We start from the raw sequence: 19,821 nt of genomic DNA, 5'->3' as shown, positions 1-19,821 counted from the left end.
GTAAGTACCATAGAGGACCTGGAGATAGCAGGCCACGTGTTCTGTTTGTGGTTGTTGGTTTTGCCAAGTGTGCCTTGTGTATCCACAAGGGCTCAGTCTGAGCAGAGCAGAAGTGACCAACGATTTCTGCGCTTTAGGTGATAATGAGCTCCCAGCAACCTCTTGTCTTGACATCCACTGAGGGATGAGAATTGCAAGCCCACTTTGGGTTCCTTTGGTTGGTATTTTCTTGATATGTGAGCAAAGCAAGACCTTCACCCCTCTCTAAATTCTTCTCTCTGAATGAGTTTCAGATAACCAGTACTGGGAAGGAGATCTATCTTCTTCACTCAGAAAAAAACAGTGCTGCAATCTCTTGCTATCTGTACCTGCAGAGAGCCTCTCTCAGCAATTAATATATGTAGTAACACAGATAAGCACATCCCTGACATTTAACTGTATGTTCTTTCCATAGTCTAAGTAATGGGGAGGGAAATAAAATGAAATCCATCTGTTTCAAGTGATTCATCCCCTCTCAGATGGGAGTGGCAGGCTGCTTCCTTCCACAGCCAGCATAGAGCTCCTTTTTAAAGACATGACAGCAGACAACGTGCTGATGTTTAAACCAGAGAATTCTGATACTGGGAGGTATGTTACCCAGCAGGAAGGATCCTGAGGGCTCACTCATTTATCTGTAGTTCAGCACCATGGGCTGGGTGGTGTTTCAGGGGAAAGACACTGTATATTTTTGATTTGTTTGTATTTGTAGACCCTCCCCCCAGGGAAGCGCAGGGGATGTGTTGGGTAAGGACAGGAGGCACGGCAGAGCACGTGGATGGGGTGAGCTGTGCCAAGAGCCGAGCAGAGGATGCGCAAAACTTTTGGGAGCCACAGATTCTGCCCAGGGGGCTGAGACGAGTTCAGCAACTCCAAGCAGCCACGGGTTTCCCTCTGCTCTGCTCTTCCTACCCTCTCCCTCCTCTCCCTGAGTAATTTCTTTGTGTTCCCATTCCCTGATAACAGCATCCCCCATGTGCTTTCCCCGAAACTTCCCCCAAAACATTCCCCCCCCACTCGGTGGACTTTGCACATTCTCCATTCCCTTCCAAGTTAAATAGTCTCAGAGTGACAGGAGGGGTGGGTACCCGGAGCTGAGTACAGGAGAGCTGAGCCTGCAGGCCCACCCATCTGCCCTACGGCTCATTGCTCTGGCTGGGCAGTACAGCAGGGCCGTGCCATGGTGCCAGCAGCTCACCTGGCAGCCTGCAGCTGGGCAGGGAAGGGCAGGGCAGTCACGTCCCCTGGGCTGGCACTCCTCACCCCAGCCATTGTAGGACATCGTGCACATGACCCGCTGGTTGCGTAACCCCGTGTGGAACGACCAGTTTTATGCAGAGGTTTCCATGGTGATATAAATATTACTCTTTAATAGCGTAACGAGGTGAATTAAATCCAGTTTAATGTCGGATAACCGAATTTCCTGGGGCAGCAGACCTGGGCCATGCGCTGGTTTCGTCAGTGTGCTGGGAGCCATCCCAGCTGCAAGGACCTCGCAGTGCTGTGCAGGGGCTGCATTGTGCAGCAAAGCAATGTCTGTGCAATAAGGGGGAAAAAGGGATCTTTAAGCACTGAAGACAGGATGCAAAGACATTTTGGCACAGCTTCAGCAAACCCATTTAGGCTGCTGTTATCTCCTTGGGCGCCTGCTTCCCCACTGGAGTCACGGGGAAGTCAGGAGCCCGAGTCCTTTGCTGAACCTGAAACTCACGCTGATTTCTACCCTCTTAAGCAAATTCTGCTGGAGGGAAGAAGGGTGCTGACTTCAGTGGGTTGCCGTTTCTAAAGTGTAATCCTGTGCAGTTTTAACTCATTGTGGGCACTTTGTTTTTTTGAAAATGTTTTGGTGAGGACAGACTTTCAAAGCAATAGCACAGCTGCTTTCCTTGACTGCTGCTGCAGATCGATGCCATTGACACAGTCACCATCAGTGTGGTGCCCAGCTCCAGGACTGCCCTTGTGCCATTACTCATTTTGCACCAGTTTTTGTGTTCTAAAGTGGTGATGGATTTGGCTATGAACACTTGACTTAAAGGCTTAAAACTCTCTGTGGATGTCAGATGTGCAGACACATGACTTATGAAATAAGCCACTGCACTTGCATAAACACTTCAGCTCCCTCAGTCCCCAAGGCTGATGCGGTGCTGGTTCTGCAGCTGATGGGTGCCCGTGTAGCAGGCAGCAGTGCTGAGGAGGCAGTATGTACAGGCCCAGGGAAACACCCTCTGCTCCTTTCTGGCAGCCAGATTCCATCCTGCTTTATGCCAGCAGTTTTTAAGCAGCTTATGGTGCTGTGAGCAGCAGTGGGTTTTACCCCCTGCACAGGAAAACCCCACTCCTGCACTGTGGGAGAGGAGGGAGTGAGACCAGGGAGCAAACTGATGTGCAGTATCTTTTACAAACCATTGATGTTTTTTCTTTTTGGAAGTGCTGCACAAGAAGATGCTAAGCACCGTGCCGGGGTCAGCAGTGCCTTGCTGATGGGAAAGGGGAGCTGCAGGGATGCTGCCTCATAGAGTTGTTGAGGTTGGAAAAAACCTCTGGGATCACCAAATGCACCCCGAGCCCAGCCCACCATGCCCACTGACCGTGTCCCCCAGTGCCACATCCCCACCATTCTGAACACCTCCAGGTCGGTGGCTTTTCACTCTCTGGGCAGCTGTGCCAGTGGCCAGCCACTAAATTTCTCCAAATATCCAACCGGGTTCTCTCCTGGCACAGCTTGAGGCCATCACCTCTCATCAAGAGGCTGCTTCCTCCCCCAGCTGCCGGTCTCAATGGTGAGCAGCCCACAGCCTCAGAATGCCCAGCCCCTCACTCCCACCTGTGCTGATTTCAGCCTCCCTGGAGCATGAGGGGAGCTCATAAAGATGAGGCAGAGCGACTTCTTACATCTCTGATAGTGATAAGACAATGGGGAATAGCTTTAAGCTAAAAGAGAGGAGATTAAGGTCAGATGTGAGGAAGAAATCCTTCACTCCAAGGGCAGTGAGGTGCTGGCACTGCTGCCCAAAGCTGTGGGTGCCCCATCCCTGGCAGAGCCCAAGGCTGTGGATGGGTGCTGGGCAGCCTGAGCTTTGGGGGCAGCTGGTGGTGGGGCTGGATGATCTTTAAGGTCCCTTCCAACCCAACCATTCTACGATTTCCAGATTTCAAACACTTTAAACACGTTGCAGCCCCATGAGAGCAGGGGCTGCTGCCAGCTGTACCCCGTTGGTGTGCTGCTATGGGATGTTGCAGGGCACTGGGATGCTGGGGGAAGGCAAGTGAGGGAAGGGGGTACTCAAAAGGGTTAACTTCAATTATTAATTGCTAGCTTTTTTTTTTTTTTTTAATCTGGCTAACTAAAGAAGCAATGCTTTTCTTAAAAAAATATATATATATATATATTTTGTGCTTCTTTTTATATTATTAGTTTGATGGCTGTGTTTTGTTTCCTCACCAGACGGAGGAGAGCGTTGCTGCGTGCTCGCAGGGCTGGCAAGCAGTTAATCCTTGCCCTTGCTCCGTGCGGGCTCGGCATGGAGGTTCCCCGTGCTGCAGTCACATGCCTGCTGGCTGCCAGCCAGAGCAATCTGATCTGTCTCTGAGGAAACTCTATCGGCTGCAGATGCAGCCAGGGTTACCAGAATAGTAAATAACGAATCACAAGACTCGGTCTATCTTTTCAACGAAAACAAATATTTTAATATGTTGGGTTCTGTTTAGAAGTAGTTTCTCTTTTTCAAAGCGGTGGAGCTGCTAGCTGCAGGAGGCTTGGCTCAGGTAGTTTGCATAAGAAGGAGAAATAAGCTTTATTTTAGGCTGTCGTCACATTTATCTCCAGTCAGCTGTGTCTGAGGGGTTTGATGCTTGGTTTGGGCTTTGAAACTCATCCAGTTCTTAAGTTCACGGACTTGGGATCTCTCCCTTTATTTGGGCCTCCTTTACCTCCATTCTGGTCTATGGGCAGTGAACACAAAGCTGCCTCCCCGTGACCCCACTGCCAGCCCCAGCTCACTGCTCTGCTGCTGCCCTTGCACACGCATGTGCCCAGCAGAGCAGCCTGCAGTGGCAATGGGGAGCAGCGCCCGGCTGGGCCAGGGGTACTGTGAGCATCTGTGAGCTATCTGCCCTCGTGCAGAGTCACTCCCCTCCTGTTATAAGCTCCCCTCAAGAACGGGAAGGCTACAGGGAGGTCTCACCTTTCCTTCTCTAGGCCCAACACCCCCGGCTCTCAGCCTGTCCCTACAGGAAAGCTGCTCCAACCTCTGGGCAACACTTGTGGCCTTCCTCTGGGCACGGCTCCATGTCCTTCTGCTGGGAGCCCCAGGCCTGGATGCAGGCAAAAACAAGGCAGAAGAAGGCAGAGAACTCCAGCAGCCTCCCACCCTCACCCCTGCTGCTCCCTTCCTGCCGCCATGCACTGGGGCCGGTGCCAGCTCTGCTGCACAGTTTCACTTTAAATGTGAAACCACTGAAAATTTGGCAGCTGCAGCCCAAGTGTGTGCCTGCCTGATGTGCTCAGCAGCCCTGGGACTGCTGTGAGTCTCAGACCGACGCAGGTCTGTGTTAATCTGAGGCATTTCTGGGCATTGCTGGGGTAACGTAAATCTTTGTCTTGCGAAACAAAGGCACCGCTTCTGGAAAAAGCAGCGCGTGAGGTGGGGAGAAACCTGAGCTGATCACTCATTTCCTTGTGAGTCTTTTTTTCGGGTTTAATTTTTTGGTGTGATGAAAGTGTCAGTTTACAGAGTGCCATCATGTAGGCATTGCCTTTAAAACACTGGGTTGGTTTAGATGAGTTCAGCAATCAGAGGGGTTACGGTCTGGTGTTTTATTGCAAAGCCAAAGTTCTGAGAATGCATCTGCTGTCTGTGGAGTCAGAAGTGTGTGGGTAGATTTGTAAACCTTGAAGCCAGGAGGCAGCTGATGCTCAAATGCTGTGCTTGAGTTAAAGCATAACCTGGTCCCTCTGTGAGCACATGGGGATGCACCACTTGGTACAGCAAAGAGCAACTCAGGGCACTTCTATAAATCAAGTACACATGAATCTGCTCTAGTCACAAATTAACCATGGAGCAGTTACGAGTTGTGAATGAAATGCAGCGAAAGCAGGGAAATAACCCCAACAAAATCATTCACTGCTCTCCATTCAGAGCAGGGCAGTGAGTGCTGCTGGGCTCAAGGGAGCTCAGCCACACACAGCTGTACTGCAGGGCTGCTCTGCAGGGTGGGGGTTCCTGCTGGGAGAAAGAGCAGCACAGCCTCAGTGCTGCAATAGGTGATTGGAGTGGGGATCTCTGCCCTTCTTTGCTTTGTTTAATCACAGAATGGCCAGGGTTGGAAGGCACCTCAAAGATCATGAATCTCCAACCCCCCTTCCACTGACTTGGCTACCAACCTCCACATTTAATTCTAGACCAGGCCCAGGACCCCATCCAGCCTGGCCTTGAACACCTCCAGGGATGGATGGGGCATCCACAGCCTCTCTGGACAGCCGTTCCAGCACTCACCACTCTCATAGTAAAGAACTTCCCCCTGACATCCAACCTAAACTTTCCCTCCTTCGACTTGAAACCATTTCCCCTTGTCCTGCTATTATCTACCTTTCAAAGAGTTGACTCCCCATTGATGTTCTGATATTTGTTTGTTTTCCAGAACGACTATTTGCAACCTGTACACCATGCCACGGATTGGGGAGCCCGTCTGGCTTACCATGATGTCAGGGACTCCGGAGAAGAACCAACTGTGCCACCGCTTCATGAAGGAATTCACCTTCTTGATGGAAAATGCTGCAAAAAATCAGTATGGTGGATTTGAGTTTTTAAACACGTACATGTTTTATGCCGATGTTTGAATTGATTTTTTTAAAATCTTCATCATAATAATAAGTGAGAAAGGCAGTCAGCCTGCAAAGATTGGAGAGGCATTGCCTGAGTCAGTGGGATCAGTTCTGCTATAGGGGGCCTGCATTACAGGCGGGCTGGACTCGATGATCTCTAGAGGTCCCTTCCAGCCCCTATAATTCTGTGAAAACACTATTCATGAATGCCTTGTTTGAAACCAGAAATGCAATGAGGTGGCACCTCATTAAGTGCTGCTTCCCCATGATCCTGTAAATCCTGGTACAAGTGAAATGTCTGAAACACGTCCATAGGGAGCGTGTGGTGGGTGAGGGGCACACACACCTCGTGTAACACGTCCACCTTCCAGATCAGCTGCCACACAGTGAGCAAGGTTTGGCACCCAGCACATGCGGTTCTGTCTGACCACAGACTGCTGCTAAACCTGACTGTGCTGAAAGGAGCACAAAGACACACCAGGGCTGGAGCTGGAAGCCCATCAGTGAACTCTGTGCTGGTGTATGGGGGGTGACAGCGCTGCTCCTTGCCACTCAGCTGTCATTCTGCCACCTCTCCCCTCCCTCAGCTCACAGCCAGGGGTCAGTTTTGTACTCTTTCTCTTGTCAAGGTGGACTATAAGGTTTGTGAGGGGTTCAGATGTGCTTGCCAAAAATCAGTTCTTACTGCAGTGGAAGATATTTGCTGGGAAAGGCCTCTTCCAGTCCCTGTCATTCTGACTCCTGTACTTCTTATTTACATTTAAATGGTAATTTGTTTGAGCTTGTTTGCTTTATTTTCAGTGTAGTAAGATTTACACTGATGGAAGGCAGAGGAGAAGCAAGCTCTGTATCTTTGCAATCTGTTTTTAAGTCTGCTTTCCTCTTTTGGCTCTCTCTGCTCAAGAAATAGGGCTAAATGTAACCCGTAGGGATCCTGACAGTTGAAGCTATCCAAACAGCATTATTTGGGGCTCAGGGAGGTTTGTCTGGTTCCCTTCCCTGGCTGCAGAGTCACCAGCTCCATCTGTCGGTGCGAGAGAGCCTGGGCTGAGCTCCTGCACTGCTCCTGGGAGAGACAGAGGGAGCTCTGGCAGGAACTGCACTGCATCACTGCAGGAAATCCCTGAGCACTTCTCAGGAAGCTTTTCTGCCTTACCTGCTTACTGAGCTGGTGAAAACTGCTTCAGCAGAACACAGCCTTTGTGGCTGGGCTGCCTTTCTCCCTCTTGCTATTGAAGAACTTTGTGTCAGAGGCATTTCTGTGTGTGCTTAAACTGCGTAATAGTTACATGAAGGAGCACAGCACCTAGCTATTGAACAGGTGTGACAGTGAGTAACATCCTCTTCCTCCTCATCCGTAGCCTCCTTGGAGCAGTCGTGTCCCAAGGGACACAAAGGGCCACCTTCTTCTTATAGAGAACTAAGTCAAACCGTTTTGAGATGTTTTACAACACAAAGCTTGCAAAATAGGAAGTCTGATAATTACCAAACAGAGGAGCTGGGATGCCACAAGTTTAAAATATTTCATTTTATTTTAAATGTGTGTTCTAAAAAAAAAAAGCTCTGCACATGTGGGAGGAGAGGACCTAAGGAATGACCTCCGTTGCTTTGTTAGCCACCCACATCCACGTAAAGTGTGGAAGTGCTGTCTGTTTGACATGCTGTTGTACATTTTGCCTTCAGGTTTTTACCAGCTCTCCTGACTGCAGTGCTGACTAACCACCTGGCCTGGGTCCCTACGGTCATGCCCAATGGACAGCCACCTATACGAATCTTCTTGGAAAAGCATTCTTCCCAGAGCGTGGACATGCTGGCCAAAACTCACCCATACAACCCCCTGTGGGCACAGCTTGGTACGTGGCAAACACCTCTAACCTGTGTGAAGGAGTACAACTGGTGGTATTTATGGATGTGTTACTTCCCCCCTCCAAGCTGAAACGATGTGTTTTTTCTCCTCAAAACAAAAGTGTGTATTTCAGGCTCAGAGATATTCACTGTATTTTTTTTTTTTTTTCATGTGCTATAATTTCTTAAGGCAGTATCAGTTGTAAAATGGCAGCCAAAAAGTCATCTGTGACAGATCTCCTGCCCTGGTGATGATGGAGGATTCTGTTCCTTCTTTTGTCCTGTCTCTGTAAAGAAACTCCATTTTGATTTATTTGGGATGCTGCTATCAATAAGTTTGATTCTAGAAAAAGCAAATCTAAAAAAATCCATCTTTTGATGAAAAATGGACATATGATGAGCACAACGGGCAAAGGAGTGACACAGTACAGGAAATCATGACCTGGGTAAGGTCTCAAAGCCTAGTTGATTGAGTTGTGTTGTCTTTAATTGCTGAGTAGAGAAGAGAAGATGATCTTCTTGCTCTCTAGTCAGGTTGTCCTGCTCTGCACACAAACTTCCACTTGGATGAGGAAGGGAAACTTTTGTGAAGTTCCTATTCCAGAACAGGCAGGGATGGCCAGGTTCTTGGCAAGGAGCCTGACGGCAGAGCTGATGGGCTCAAGGAATCCCCTCTTGTTACACTGGCCTTCAGTGCCTCTCCGATCCTGTGTCCCCTGTCCCTGCACCCATGGAGTGCCCTCATACCTCCAGAATAATACAGGTGAATCTGGAGCCTGGTCTTCCAGGCTGCCCATCTGACCCATAGGGGAGCTCGAGGGGAGGGAAGAGAAGCTTGGCTTCAGCTGTGCACCTGCCACTGGCACTTTTTGCCTACATTCTTGGCATAGGTTTCTCTCCCCTTACGGCTTTCTTTTGGTAGGTAAAAGTTCAGACTATCCAGGGTAATTCAGAGCAGATGCCTCCTCTCTCCCATGACTATATAAGGAACGTGGACCAGCGTCCAGAGCTTGGGACTGAAGTGAGGTGGTGCAAATACTCCCTAATATGTGAGATCAGATGTCCCCCTGACCAGCGTGTCATCTTACTTTTGATGCCAACAGCTTCATTAGAAACTTCTGTATTGAAAACAGAATAACAGCTTAGCTGACCTCGCTCTTCTACTTCAGTAATTTTCTGCTGTGGGCTTTGCCTTTGAGAGATGGCCACAACAGCTGTCTTTTAGAAGATGAGTTTTTTTTAAAGATGCAAAATAATCATCTTTTATTTCCTGTTCCAGGTGACTTGTATGGGGCTATTGGATCACCTGTGAGATTAGCCAAAACAGTTGTGGTTGGCAAAAGGCACGATCTGGTACAGAGGCTGCTTTATTTCCTCACTTACTTCATCAGATGCTCAGAACTTCAGGAGACACATCTGCTAGAAAATGGGGAAGATGAAGCCATAGTCATGCCTGGAACTGTTATAACAACCACGCTGGAAAAAGGAGAAGTAGAAGAATCAGAGTATGTGCTTGTCACAATGCACAAGAACAGGGGTAACTTGCTACCAAAGGAGTCTGAGGAAATGAGAACTCCTAACTGTAGCTGTAAAAACTGCAAATGCCCAATTTCTCTTGCACAAAACATAGAAGATGTTTCACAGCAAGAGAGAGAAGACGCACAAAACACTCCTAAGGTGGAGCTGGAAACTTCTTCGGATGAGAGCAGAACTATTGTTCCTGATGATGGTCAGGAAAATGCTGCTGATGGTCACCAACTGAGAACCTGCCAGGACACTAAACTAGAGAGCGTGGTGTGCACAGGGTCACCAGAAAAACGTGTGTTGGCAGAATCTGGTTTGGAAGCAACAGCAAGCATATGGAGGAATGAAGACGTGCTGGAGGCGGGCAGCCAGGCGATGGGTGCGACGAGGTCACCCGGTATAGCTGTGGAGAAGAAGCCTCCAGATAAGCTCTTCTGTGATGCATTTCCTTGCAGTGCTGCTGAAGCTCAGACAAAGGTGACTTTCCTCATCGGAGACTCCATGTCACCTGACTCAGACATCGAGCTCAGAAGCCAGGCAGTCGTGGAACAAATTGCCAGGCACCACAGCCCGCCGGCAGCGGAGGAAGGAGTGTCTGCTGATCAGAACTGTGAAGCTAAACAAACTGTTGAGGACCAAAATAGAGACTGTGGGACAGCTGAACCCTTTCCTCAAGTTGCTAGTGAGCATCAGAGCTGGAATCCAAATGCATACAACGCTGAGAGCATGAGTCTGTTTGATGACAATTTTACTGAGGATGGCTCGGTTGAAACCCGGACTATGGATGATCTTCCAGGGCAAGCAGCTGCAGAGCTTCTCACTCACAACAGCAGTTTAGAGTTTTCTAAAAAGCTGTGTACAAAGACTAGCAAACCACCTAGCGAATTCTGTAAATTTATGGACTCTGTTCGACAGGAGACCTACAAAAACTGCTTTGCTGAGCAGGACCAAAGAGAGAAAATCTCTATTCGTGTCCCCCATGGGGACAGAGAAAACACAGAGAAAAAGGTGGCCCCGGGAATTGATTGGGACATTCCAAGAAATGAGAGCTCAGACAGCGCCCTGGGTGACAGTGAAAGCGAGGATACAGGTCACGAGCTAACCAGACCAAGCAGTAATTACTATGGAGGAGAGCAAGAAGACTGGGCAGAAGAATATGAGATTCCTTTTCCTGGGTAAGTACCATTCAGCTGTAAGAAAGCCCAGAAAAGATGCAGCCTCTTCTCATGTCACATGTTTGGAGGAATGTAGGCTAACTTGGCACCGGTGATTGGAAAAGTGTCTCTGGAGCTCACTGGTTGTAAAAGAATATGGAGAGATCAGTGGTCTGGAAAAAAAAATTAATTGTGCATTGTGATCTTGGCTCATATCCTTTTTTTTCCACAATGGGCTGACTGCAAAAGCTGACTTTAAACTGTTTATTTTTTTATAGAAAGCACTTAAATGGAAGTGAGAATAGACATGAGAAATGTGAGGCTGCAGCCTCTTTGTAAACTGAATTTGGTGTTTTCTGTTGCACATCTCTCTGATACACCTTTCTTGCAGGTCAAAACTAGTTGAAGTGAACTCTGTCCAGCCCAGTATTGCCAATTTTGGACGATCCTTACTAGGAGGCTACTGCTCATCTTACGTCCCCGACTTTGTTCTGCAAGGAATAGGAAGCGATGAAAAGCTGAGACACTGTTTGGTGTCAGATCTGTCTCATGCTGTGCAGGTAATTAAGCTATATTTGGTAAATGTATTTGTCACAGTGGGGAGAGGTAAATGTTTTCAAACCTGCAGATCTTCAGGAACTGGAAGCATTTGCTGTCACAGCTCTCTTCAGCTTTCCCTGGTCTCAGGTTATCATTTCTTTCTCCTCTCTCAATTAAGCACAGATATTTCCCTGCAGATCTGGAGCACAAAAACTGAAGCTTCTGAGAGCAGTGTGCCCTTGGGAAGATGGGGCTCTGAGAAATCAGCCTCGTAGACACTGCAGCCTGCTGCTGGTTGTGTGCCCACAGAGTGCAGTGATGTTGAACGAGACAGAACTCGGGTTGCTGTGCATCTCTTCTGCATAGAACCCATCCCTACACGAACGAGAACGTGGCTGAGAAGTGTTATTTCCTGCACCCCCTTCTAGCAGCCATCAGATGATTGGGAAACCAGCCATGACCACGAGGTGTGGTGACAGCACAGTGCTTTAGTGAGCATTTCCTGAGAGCCTCCCTGGCGTGCTCTGAAAGGTCCAGTTCTCCCACAGCTCCCAGCCTAACGATCAGCTGTTCGGAAGGAGGTGCCTCCCAGCAGCTCAGCCTGAAATACGTTCTGGGCTTCCAATCGCACCCTGTTAGAAACCTCGGGGGCTGCAGAGCGGAGCCCAGCGCTTTGGAGCTCGCTCCCTCTGCTGGCCCTGCCCTGGAAGCACACGGGCAACACGGGATGTCCAAAAGCCAGTGGGGCTGTTGATGCTTCCAGTTTTAAGGGTTTAAAACGCACTTTAAGTATTTGTTTTATTCATTATTCAGAGCTCTTTATATTAAATATCAAAGTCGTCAGCTGGTGCGACAGTTTAAACCTGGAAGGAAATATTTAATTAATGATGACTGTGCTAGGACTTCTCACTTACATTGCAGCTCTGCTTTTAGCAGAAGGAAAGCAATTCTGAGCACACGTTCCCGTGTTTTGGAGGAGGTGGGGGCTGAGATGCTGCCCAGCTCGCCCCGCTTTGTTGGAAGGCCATCGTTGTGTTGTGCTCAGAGTTCTGCTATTTGTTTTCTGTTTGCAGCATCCCGTTCTGGATGAACCGATCGCAGAAGCTGTCTGCATTATTGCAGACACAGACAAATGGACAGTGCAGGTGGCCAGCAGCCAGAGGCGGATGATTGATAACAAGCTGGGCAAAGAAGTATTGGTCTCCAGTCTCGTCTCTAACCTGCTTCATTCCACTCTTCAGCTTTACAAGCATAATCTATCTCCAAACTTTGTAAGTATGAATGAACATCAAGGGGACAATGATTTTAAAACATCCTTTCACTTCATAGGTTAATGATGCCATAAATTCCTGCCTAGTTTACTTCTCTGTAGTCACAGTTTGGCTCATCAGTGTATCTCCTGATGCAGTTGTTCAACATGTCCGTTTAAACACTGCTCTGCAACCAATACAGTTGTCACATTAATTCTGATTTAAAATGCATCAGAAACATCTACTCAAAAGCAGAAGCCTTGCTGGTAAATTAAAATTTGCCAGTATCTTACTAATTACTGGTATTGGCATGACATGAGAACAGTACTGTGCTGTTCTACTTTAAGACTGGTTTAGTATGGTTTGGCTGCAGTGCTGCCCTATCCCTCACATGATGTTTCATTGCTTTCTAGTGTGTCATGCACCTGGAGGATCGGCTGCAGGAGCTCTATTTCAAAAGCAAGATGCTGTCTGAATATCTCAAGGGCCAGATGAGAGTTCACGTCAAAGAGCTGGGCGTTGTGCTGGGGTATGGTCACAGACTGCCTTGGAGCAGTGGCACAAATCAGCCATGACTGCAGGCTTCTCCTTGGCCCCCCACGATGGGCTCAGCACCTCACAGCTTGTCCTGCCTTAGTTGGTTTGACATCACCACGCAGTGAGAGCACCTGAGCCCTCCAGGCTGACTTTCCCTACGGGCAGCAAATGGACTCGGTGTCACGCAGGGCACGTTGTGCCTCTCTGTGCATGGGGCACAGCTGAGCAGCTATGTAAGGGGTGTTCACAGGAGGGCTCTGAATGTCTGTGCAGGGAACGGGGTGAGCAGGAAGGCACACACAGCACGTGTGGAGCTGGGGCAGAGAGCAGCTGTGCCACAGCCCCCTGGTAGCTGCAGACACGGCTGAGTCTGGTGCTCTGTTCCTGTCCCTGGCTGCCCAGCTGCGCTCGGAGGGTAGGAGGAGATCTGCTGTTTTCCTCCCCCCATCTGCAGTGCCCCATTTTGCTGCCCCTGTGCGAGGTGTTGGTGGTGCAGAGCTGTCACAGTCAGCCTGAGCAGACACGGTTGGAGGGGGTGTTAAAAGCAGGCTGGTGGCTGGAGTTTGTAACCCAGCTGGCAGCACCGCGCTGGGAGAGAAGGGCAGTGCCTTTCCTGTTACTTGAGCAATGTTCTGCTGCTCTGAGCTGTACGCACTCACAGCCCAAGTACAAACACTGCGCCTTGAGCCGGCGCTGCACTTACAATGCACATGTTCAGCCCGGCTCTGGATTAAATGTGACTCTTCTTCCTTTCAGGATTGAATCCAGCGACCTCCCTTTGCTGGCAGCTGTAGCGAGCACTCACTCTCCATACGTCGCCCAGATACTGCTCTAAAATGCCAGAGAGAGCAAAGACGTTTCCTTTTCTTTTTCCCCTTGAAAACAAAGTGGAAGACAACTTGTTCTGGCTGCTTTCTCTTTGCAGCCACTCCCGGAGCCGCAGCATCTCCATGTTGGGTGGATGGTTGGACTGGATGGTCTCGGAGGCCTTTTCCAACCTCAGCAATTCTATGATATATGACTGCACATTATGCAAACCAATGGAGGATTTTCCTCTCCCACTTGATCTTTTATTTAGAAAAAAAAAAAGGATAAAGAAAGGAAAACAGGAAAATGAGGAAGCCCAAGTTTTCAGCTGCAGAAAAGTGAAGATTTTGGCGAAAGCTGAAAATGTGCATTTTTAACCAGTTTCTGCCACAATGACTCACTGTAATTTATCCTGGGGAACCCAAGGAAGAACTGCTTTCAGTAATATTTGATGCTATTGCCAATTACAAACTTAAAAAGCAAAGGCAGCAGCTCCCCTCAGACCCAGATCTCTCATTCTCAAGCTGCGACGATTTGTAAACAACTTCTACTTTTTCATGTAATAGTCGAATTCTGGATGCTTCCCTGAGGAAGAACAAAGGGTGGAGGGTTGGTTTGTTTTGTAAAAAGCTCATTAATGGCACTCAGCTCCAACATTTATTTATGATCATTCTCCTGGGGAGAGGAAACGGTGGGGATGTATGGGGACAGGGAGGGGGAGGTAGGAAAGGGCCACCAGGCACCTGCGGGGGGATTCTCTCTTGACTGGATGTTGTAACCAGTATTACATGTTTATAATGTTTAAATGTTGCTTTGTATTCAGTAATGCTTTTTTTTGACAACATAATCAAAATCTTACAAAGGAAAAAAAAAAAGAGAGAGGCTGAAGTTTCCCCACAGGCCCCAGAGCACCACGACTATTACCTCTGACTTTTGTATGGTCTGTAATGGCCTATGATGTTCTTGCAACTCCGACTCTTTTTACAGCAGTCAGTCAGCTATTGAAATAATGAGCTGGAAGTCACTGAACCAAAGCATTGGGAAGAAAGTGAACAGACTATTACCCTTCATTGCTCAGGTAACTAATTGATATATTTTTTAAAACCGTTCTATAAAAAATGAACATTGATTACACCATAGTATAGAAAAACCCAAATCATTTTTGGACAGAGTATCCCCTCGATGCAGATGGCTCTAATCCCTTTTCTACTCACTTGTGTAATTACCAGCAGGAAATGTTGTTTATTTTATTCTCAGCATTTCTCCTTGACTCAGCCATCACTGTTTTGTCATTGTATATACAATAGTTGTAAGAATAGCTGATGGAACCAGTCTGGTGTAAGTAATGTAAATATACAGTGGTAGGTGGATTATGTTTTCAAAGGCTCTACTACCTCAGTTTAACTGGACACTTCATTTAGCCTTTTCTTTGCTTATTTGTCCTAGCAGCCAATTAACGTCGCTGATTTTAGGTTCTGTTTCCACTGATTACATTCAGTATATTGGGATTCATGGATTACTCACAGAAGTAGGAGGTATGTGTTCGCTCGGTCACTAAGCTGCATAAACAGTTCTATAAATATATCATTCTGTAATCATATTTTCAATAGTATAGCACGCCTTCTATTGTTGTTTGCAGAGTTATTTTAAATACAATCTATTATAAACTTGAAAACAATAGGAGAGATCCTTGCCCCACTGCTGTCAATGTCAAAACTCTCCTTCCTTCCTCTGCTGGGGCCAGGCTTCACCCAGGCTGTTGTTCAGCAGCATTTAAAGCCTGCAGCTGAGGGCTCCGTTCCAGGGATGAGCCCTGGAACTCAGGGCATCCCCTGAGTTTCCATGTAGGACTGAGCCTACATGAGTCCGTAACCCCACCTCGGATCCAGGCAGTGTCACCTGAAGCTCCTTTGTATATAAAATCCAGTGCTGACTGCTGCAGGGAAGAAACTCGTGTTTGTTGTGTGATCCGAGGATACATTTCTCCCGTCCTGTCCATGTCCTCCCTTCGCCACACAACTGCATCACATCTGGCTTCTGGATGGAGCACACGACGTCGGGGCCCGGTTGTGTCAACACATTTGCAATGAGATGCAGGCTGGAGCTCAGCAGCTGAGCTTTGGCTCTGCGCTCTGACCCAGCACAGCGAGGGGGCACCGAGATCCCGGCAGCCTCGGGGATGTGCTCAGAGTGCAATGCGTGCTCTCCTTTTCCCCATCTCTCGGTGAACTGTGGGGGTTGGAGGCTCCCAGGTACGAGCAGAGCGCGGTACGTCCACCTGCAACAGTGCAAAAAGGGAACTGTACAGGACTGGAGCACTGGAACTTAAAATTACGCCACAACTGTTTCATGTGAATAGAAAACTAATGTGTTTGGGTTCTTTTTCTCCACTACTACCGATCTCCATTAACATGTCTTAATTTTCGGGCTGAAAACTAAGTGTTCTAGGCACGCGGATTAGCACATTTCTTTGTGTTGCAGTTGGCAAACACGGGGCTGCTAAGAACAAAAAATATTTAAAAGAACGGATTTTACCCCTTGCCTATGTTTTCTCTGTTAGTTACTATAGATGTTTTATGACAATTTTTTTGCTTTCTCTAAATTATTTAGATGGTGGTACTTGTAAAATGCTGGGTAAAATGTACATACTTGTTATCTCTTCTGTTTTTGTACATATTTCTCAAGATGTGCACTTGTATTATAATAACCATTCCCGATTTTAGGGGAAATTTGTGCAATAAAAACAGTATGTCAATTTACCACTGGGGTGCGGCGTGTTTCTTCTTTATGCCTGCAGTAAGGGAGCGCTGGCCGCAGTAAAACCAGAAGCATCCCACGTTTGGCATCCATCCCTTCTGCAGCCCCTGCTGTGCTCCCCCTGGGCTGGGCGCCCCATCTGGGACTGCAGGAGCAGAGATGTGTGGCTGCGTTGGGGCGGTTGAGCACTGTGTGCAGGGTTTGGCACAGGGCTGTGCTAGCAGTAAGCTCAGCCACGGATCCCATACTTGCCAGCCAGTGTTTCCTACGCATTATTTCTCCTTTTCTGTGTCTCCCTGCACACGCGGCCGGAGCAGCGCCCATGTTTGTGTCCCGCGGTGCGCACATTCCGTTCCAGCCATCCCTGATTCTTTTCATATGCTGCAGTAACAGCTACAGCCTTTGTGCACCAACTGGATGTTCTCCCCGTCTTGGCTGCGTGCAACAAAACCATCTTTGCTATTTCTGCAGGCGATGCTAAATATATCAGTGCTCGGATTTTTGGAAAGTTTTGGAGCTCTCTGGAGATGCTGCATTACTGCAATTGGTGCTTTCTGGCTCTGAAGAAGAACCCCAAGATCAAATCCTGGTGAGATCTCTGCGGTTTTTATATCAGAACCCAATTCCTCAGCTCTGAGCTCACACTGAAGCTGAGCCCCATCAATGGGGTGCGGTGCTGCCACTGCTCAGCAGCACTCAGACCGCTCAGCTGTGCCACCGCACGGTCCCTGAGGAAGTTTTAAGGGGAAAACTTTATTTTAACGTGTGCATTTCCTGCAGGTTTGCCTGCGCTGTGCAGCACTCGTGGGTCTCCGTTGGTCCTCTGCTCCCTCGCAGTCCCCGCTGGGAGGCATGGTAGAACAGAAGCACGTCCTTCCCCTCTCTTTGTTTATTTTTATTACCAGAAATATTTGCACAGCGGCAGGAATGAATTTCTCAGGCTCCATGTGTCCCAGCTGCTGGTTCCCAGCGGGGCTGCAGACATCTGTGTGTCCCCACTGGGGCACGGGCAGCTCTGAGTGTAGCACAGGAGATGAGCAGATGCATTTCCTTGCCATGCTTTGTCTCAGCCCCATCTCCAGCTCTCTGGCTCTCTTTGCTGCTCCTTTCCCAAAGGACCCACAACCCAGCTCCTCTGCTGACACCTTTTTCTGGATGTGTGTCCTCCACAATGAGGCTGCAGCCCACCAGAAATCCCCCTCTTTCAGTACATTGGGGGTGGGAGGGACGTCTGCCCCACCTCATCTTGTTCCCATGACCAAAGGAACAACTTCTGTGCACTGTGATGTGCCATGGAGATGCAGTGAGGAGTGGCTGTGGGAGGGGTCACTGGGGACTGCTTTATTTCCTGCCAGGGACCTTTCACTTAGGGGAATTTAGGTTGATTTGGAAAGAATACATGCAGCAATACTTCCGTAATTACTGCGAAATTACAGCCACGGGCAATTAGGTTCTTCAGTAGCTTTGTGAGCGTGCTGAATCCGAAGGAATTAAGCACCGAATTTTCACGGAATGGATTTATTAATAGCAGCTGTAAGTACAAATCACACCTAATTGTGATCACCACTCAGAGAGCAGAAGGAAGGAGGGCTGCTGTTCGCATGCGTTTCAAAGCGGCTGACACAACTGGAGGGAGAAGTCTCAGCAAACAGGGTAATTACAGCTGTGCTGCTGTAATTAATGCTCGTGCGCTCTGTTCCTCAGCCCTGTTTTTCTTGTGTAGCTCAAACAGTTTAAGTGAAGGTCTCCGTGTCGTTCTGATGCTGGTTTAGGCTGCAAAAGCAATCAGCCCGCGGGGAAATTTATTCTTGAAACTGCAGCTTAAATCTGTGGACCATTTCTGAAATTACAGGTTAGCAAAGCCCAGGCCTTTCCATGGAGCAGACACAGATTGTTAAGAACTCTGGAATCACCGCTTGGAGCGATGCAGCACTAAAATGGAGGACCCCAGCAACAGCGGGCAGAGCCCACCTTCACTGTGTGCACACCTCCAGCCATGAGCTCTGACTGCGGGGAACAGCCCTTCACCTCAGCACCACCTCGGGGCCCTTCCCCAGGAGCTGCTGCTCCCCGAGGGGAAGCACTGCGCTGCAAAGGCCCTTGTGCCTGGGATAAGGAGAACAGCAAACCCCCCTGCTGAAACGCAGTGCGGGTATCTGTGGGAAGGATCTGCCCATGGGCAATACGAGGAACACATCAGCCACCAAGCAGCCGGAGGAGGATGCTGTGAGCGGAGCTGTGCTGGTGACAACGAATCCCTCCTGCCTCACCGCCAGCGCTCCTTTCCCACCTGATGGAGCCTTGCCCAGTTTGTAAATTCACAGCCCTGCAGTGGGAAGCAGAGCACCGCATCGGCCATGGGATGGAACTCCGCAGGGGGGGAGGATGGGAGAACCCCCCATGAGAGGAGGAGCCCTTTGCAGCTCTGCTGGGAGTTAAACCAGCAGGGCTCTGCCTGCAGAAGGCACTCTGTTCTGCTCACTGCTGGCACCACGTGAGCGCGCTGCTCACTTCTGCGTTGGGAGGTGAAAGGCAACCCACAGAGAATGGAACTTTGTGGACTCTGCAGCCTGGGAAGGCCCTGAGCTGCCTGGATTGTTGCAGGGGAACCACACAGCTGTGAGCTCTGCAGGGCCAATGAGTGCCGGGGAACAGATTGCAGGGAGTAAGGACGGCCGTCGGCATGCAGAGCAATGATAAAAGCAGCTGCCGAAGACGAGCGGGGACACAAATCATCGGCGTGGAGGAGCTGTGAGCTCCCGGTGTTCCACTTATGTCAGTGGGAGCTGCTTTTAGTGCTCTGCTCATCCCAAAAACAAGGCCAACAGCATTGAAATGTGACCACAACCAGAGAACGAGCGAGGGAATCTTGGCCTGCGTAGCTTTGCAATGAGTTCACGGCACATTCCTGACTCCCCGGCCCGCTCTGAGCCTCCGGAGCTGCGCACCATTTCTGTGCAATCAAATTACAGCTTGTGCACAGCCACAAACACGGCCACACAACTCCCACGGGAGGTGGCACGGCGTTCCCTGCCCCACACACAGCAGTGGCCCCGAGCCCAGCAGCAGGGACGCAGCGAGCTGCCCAGCACAGCTCCGTGCCACCGACCCTGCAGCACCTCATCCATCTCCAGCACGGAGTTATGCAAGGCTCTGGCTCCGCGCCTCTGCAAACAACGGCACGGCAGAACATCACAAATTCACTGCATGTTCTTTCTGGGTCACAACGGGTCGCAGTCACAGCGTTTGCGAAACCACCTTGGGAGCTGGGAATGCACAACTTGAAGCGGCACCCAAAATGAACTGAGATGACTTTTTAATGAATGAATGAATTAATGAGCACTTTTGGAATCAGATGCGTTGACCCGGCTGGGCAGTTCTGCAGGGAAGGAGGGCTCCCGCTTTCCAACTCCTTGCACACCTGCCCTTGTCTCGTGGCTTCCCACAAACGAGGAATACCCTTCATCTGGGGCTTTAACACGATGGTAACAACAAAGGAAAGGCAAATGCAGAACCCCTCCAGACTGCTTCCTGCAGGGACAAGTTC

At 49.2% G+C, this 19,821-nt stretch overlaps 1 protein-coding gene across 3 annotated transcripts in view; it reads left to right on the top strand.

Moving 5' to 3' along the window:
• FNIP1 (folliculin interacting protein 1) overlaps window positions 1-16,276 on the top strand; it is a 60,773-nt gene extending 44,497 nt beyond the window's left edge. For all 3 annotated transcript variants that reach the window (XM_085236383.1, XM_085236382.1, XM_010719255.4), the window contains 7 exons: window positions 5,677-5,823; window positions 7,544-7,713; window positions 8,985-10,404; window positions 10,775-10,943; window positions 11,997-12,194; window positions 12,587-12,702; window positions 13,467-16,276. In XM_085236383.1, coding sequence (XP_085092509.1) covers window positions 5,677-5,823; window positions 7,544-7,713; window positions 8,985-10,404; window positions 10,775-10,943; window positions 11,997-12,194; window positions 12,587-12,702; window positions 13,467-13,545 — 2,299 coding nt within the window. In that variant the 3' untranslated portion in view covers window positions 13,546-16,276. The remainder of the gene's footprint in view (window positions 1-5,676; window positions 5,824-7,543; window positions 7,714-8,984; window positions 10,405-10,774; window positions 10,944-11,996; window positions 12,195-12,586; window positions 12,703-13,466) is intronic.
• The last annotated feature ends 3,545 nt before the right edge of the window (window positions 16,277-19,821 follow it).

Source organism: Meleagris gallopavo, chromosome 15, assembly GCF_905368555.1.
Source record: "Meleagris gallopavo chromosome 15, MGAL_WU_HG_1.1, whole genome shotgun sequence".
In the NCBI taxonomy this organism is placed as follows: Eukaryota; Metazoa; Chordata; class Aves; order Galliformes; family Phasianidae; genus Meleagris; species Meleagris gallopavo.
Note: the sequence above shows the minus strand (reverse complement) of the source record. Positions and strands in the feature narration are given on the sequence as shown.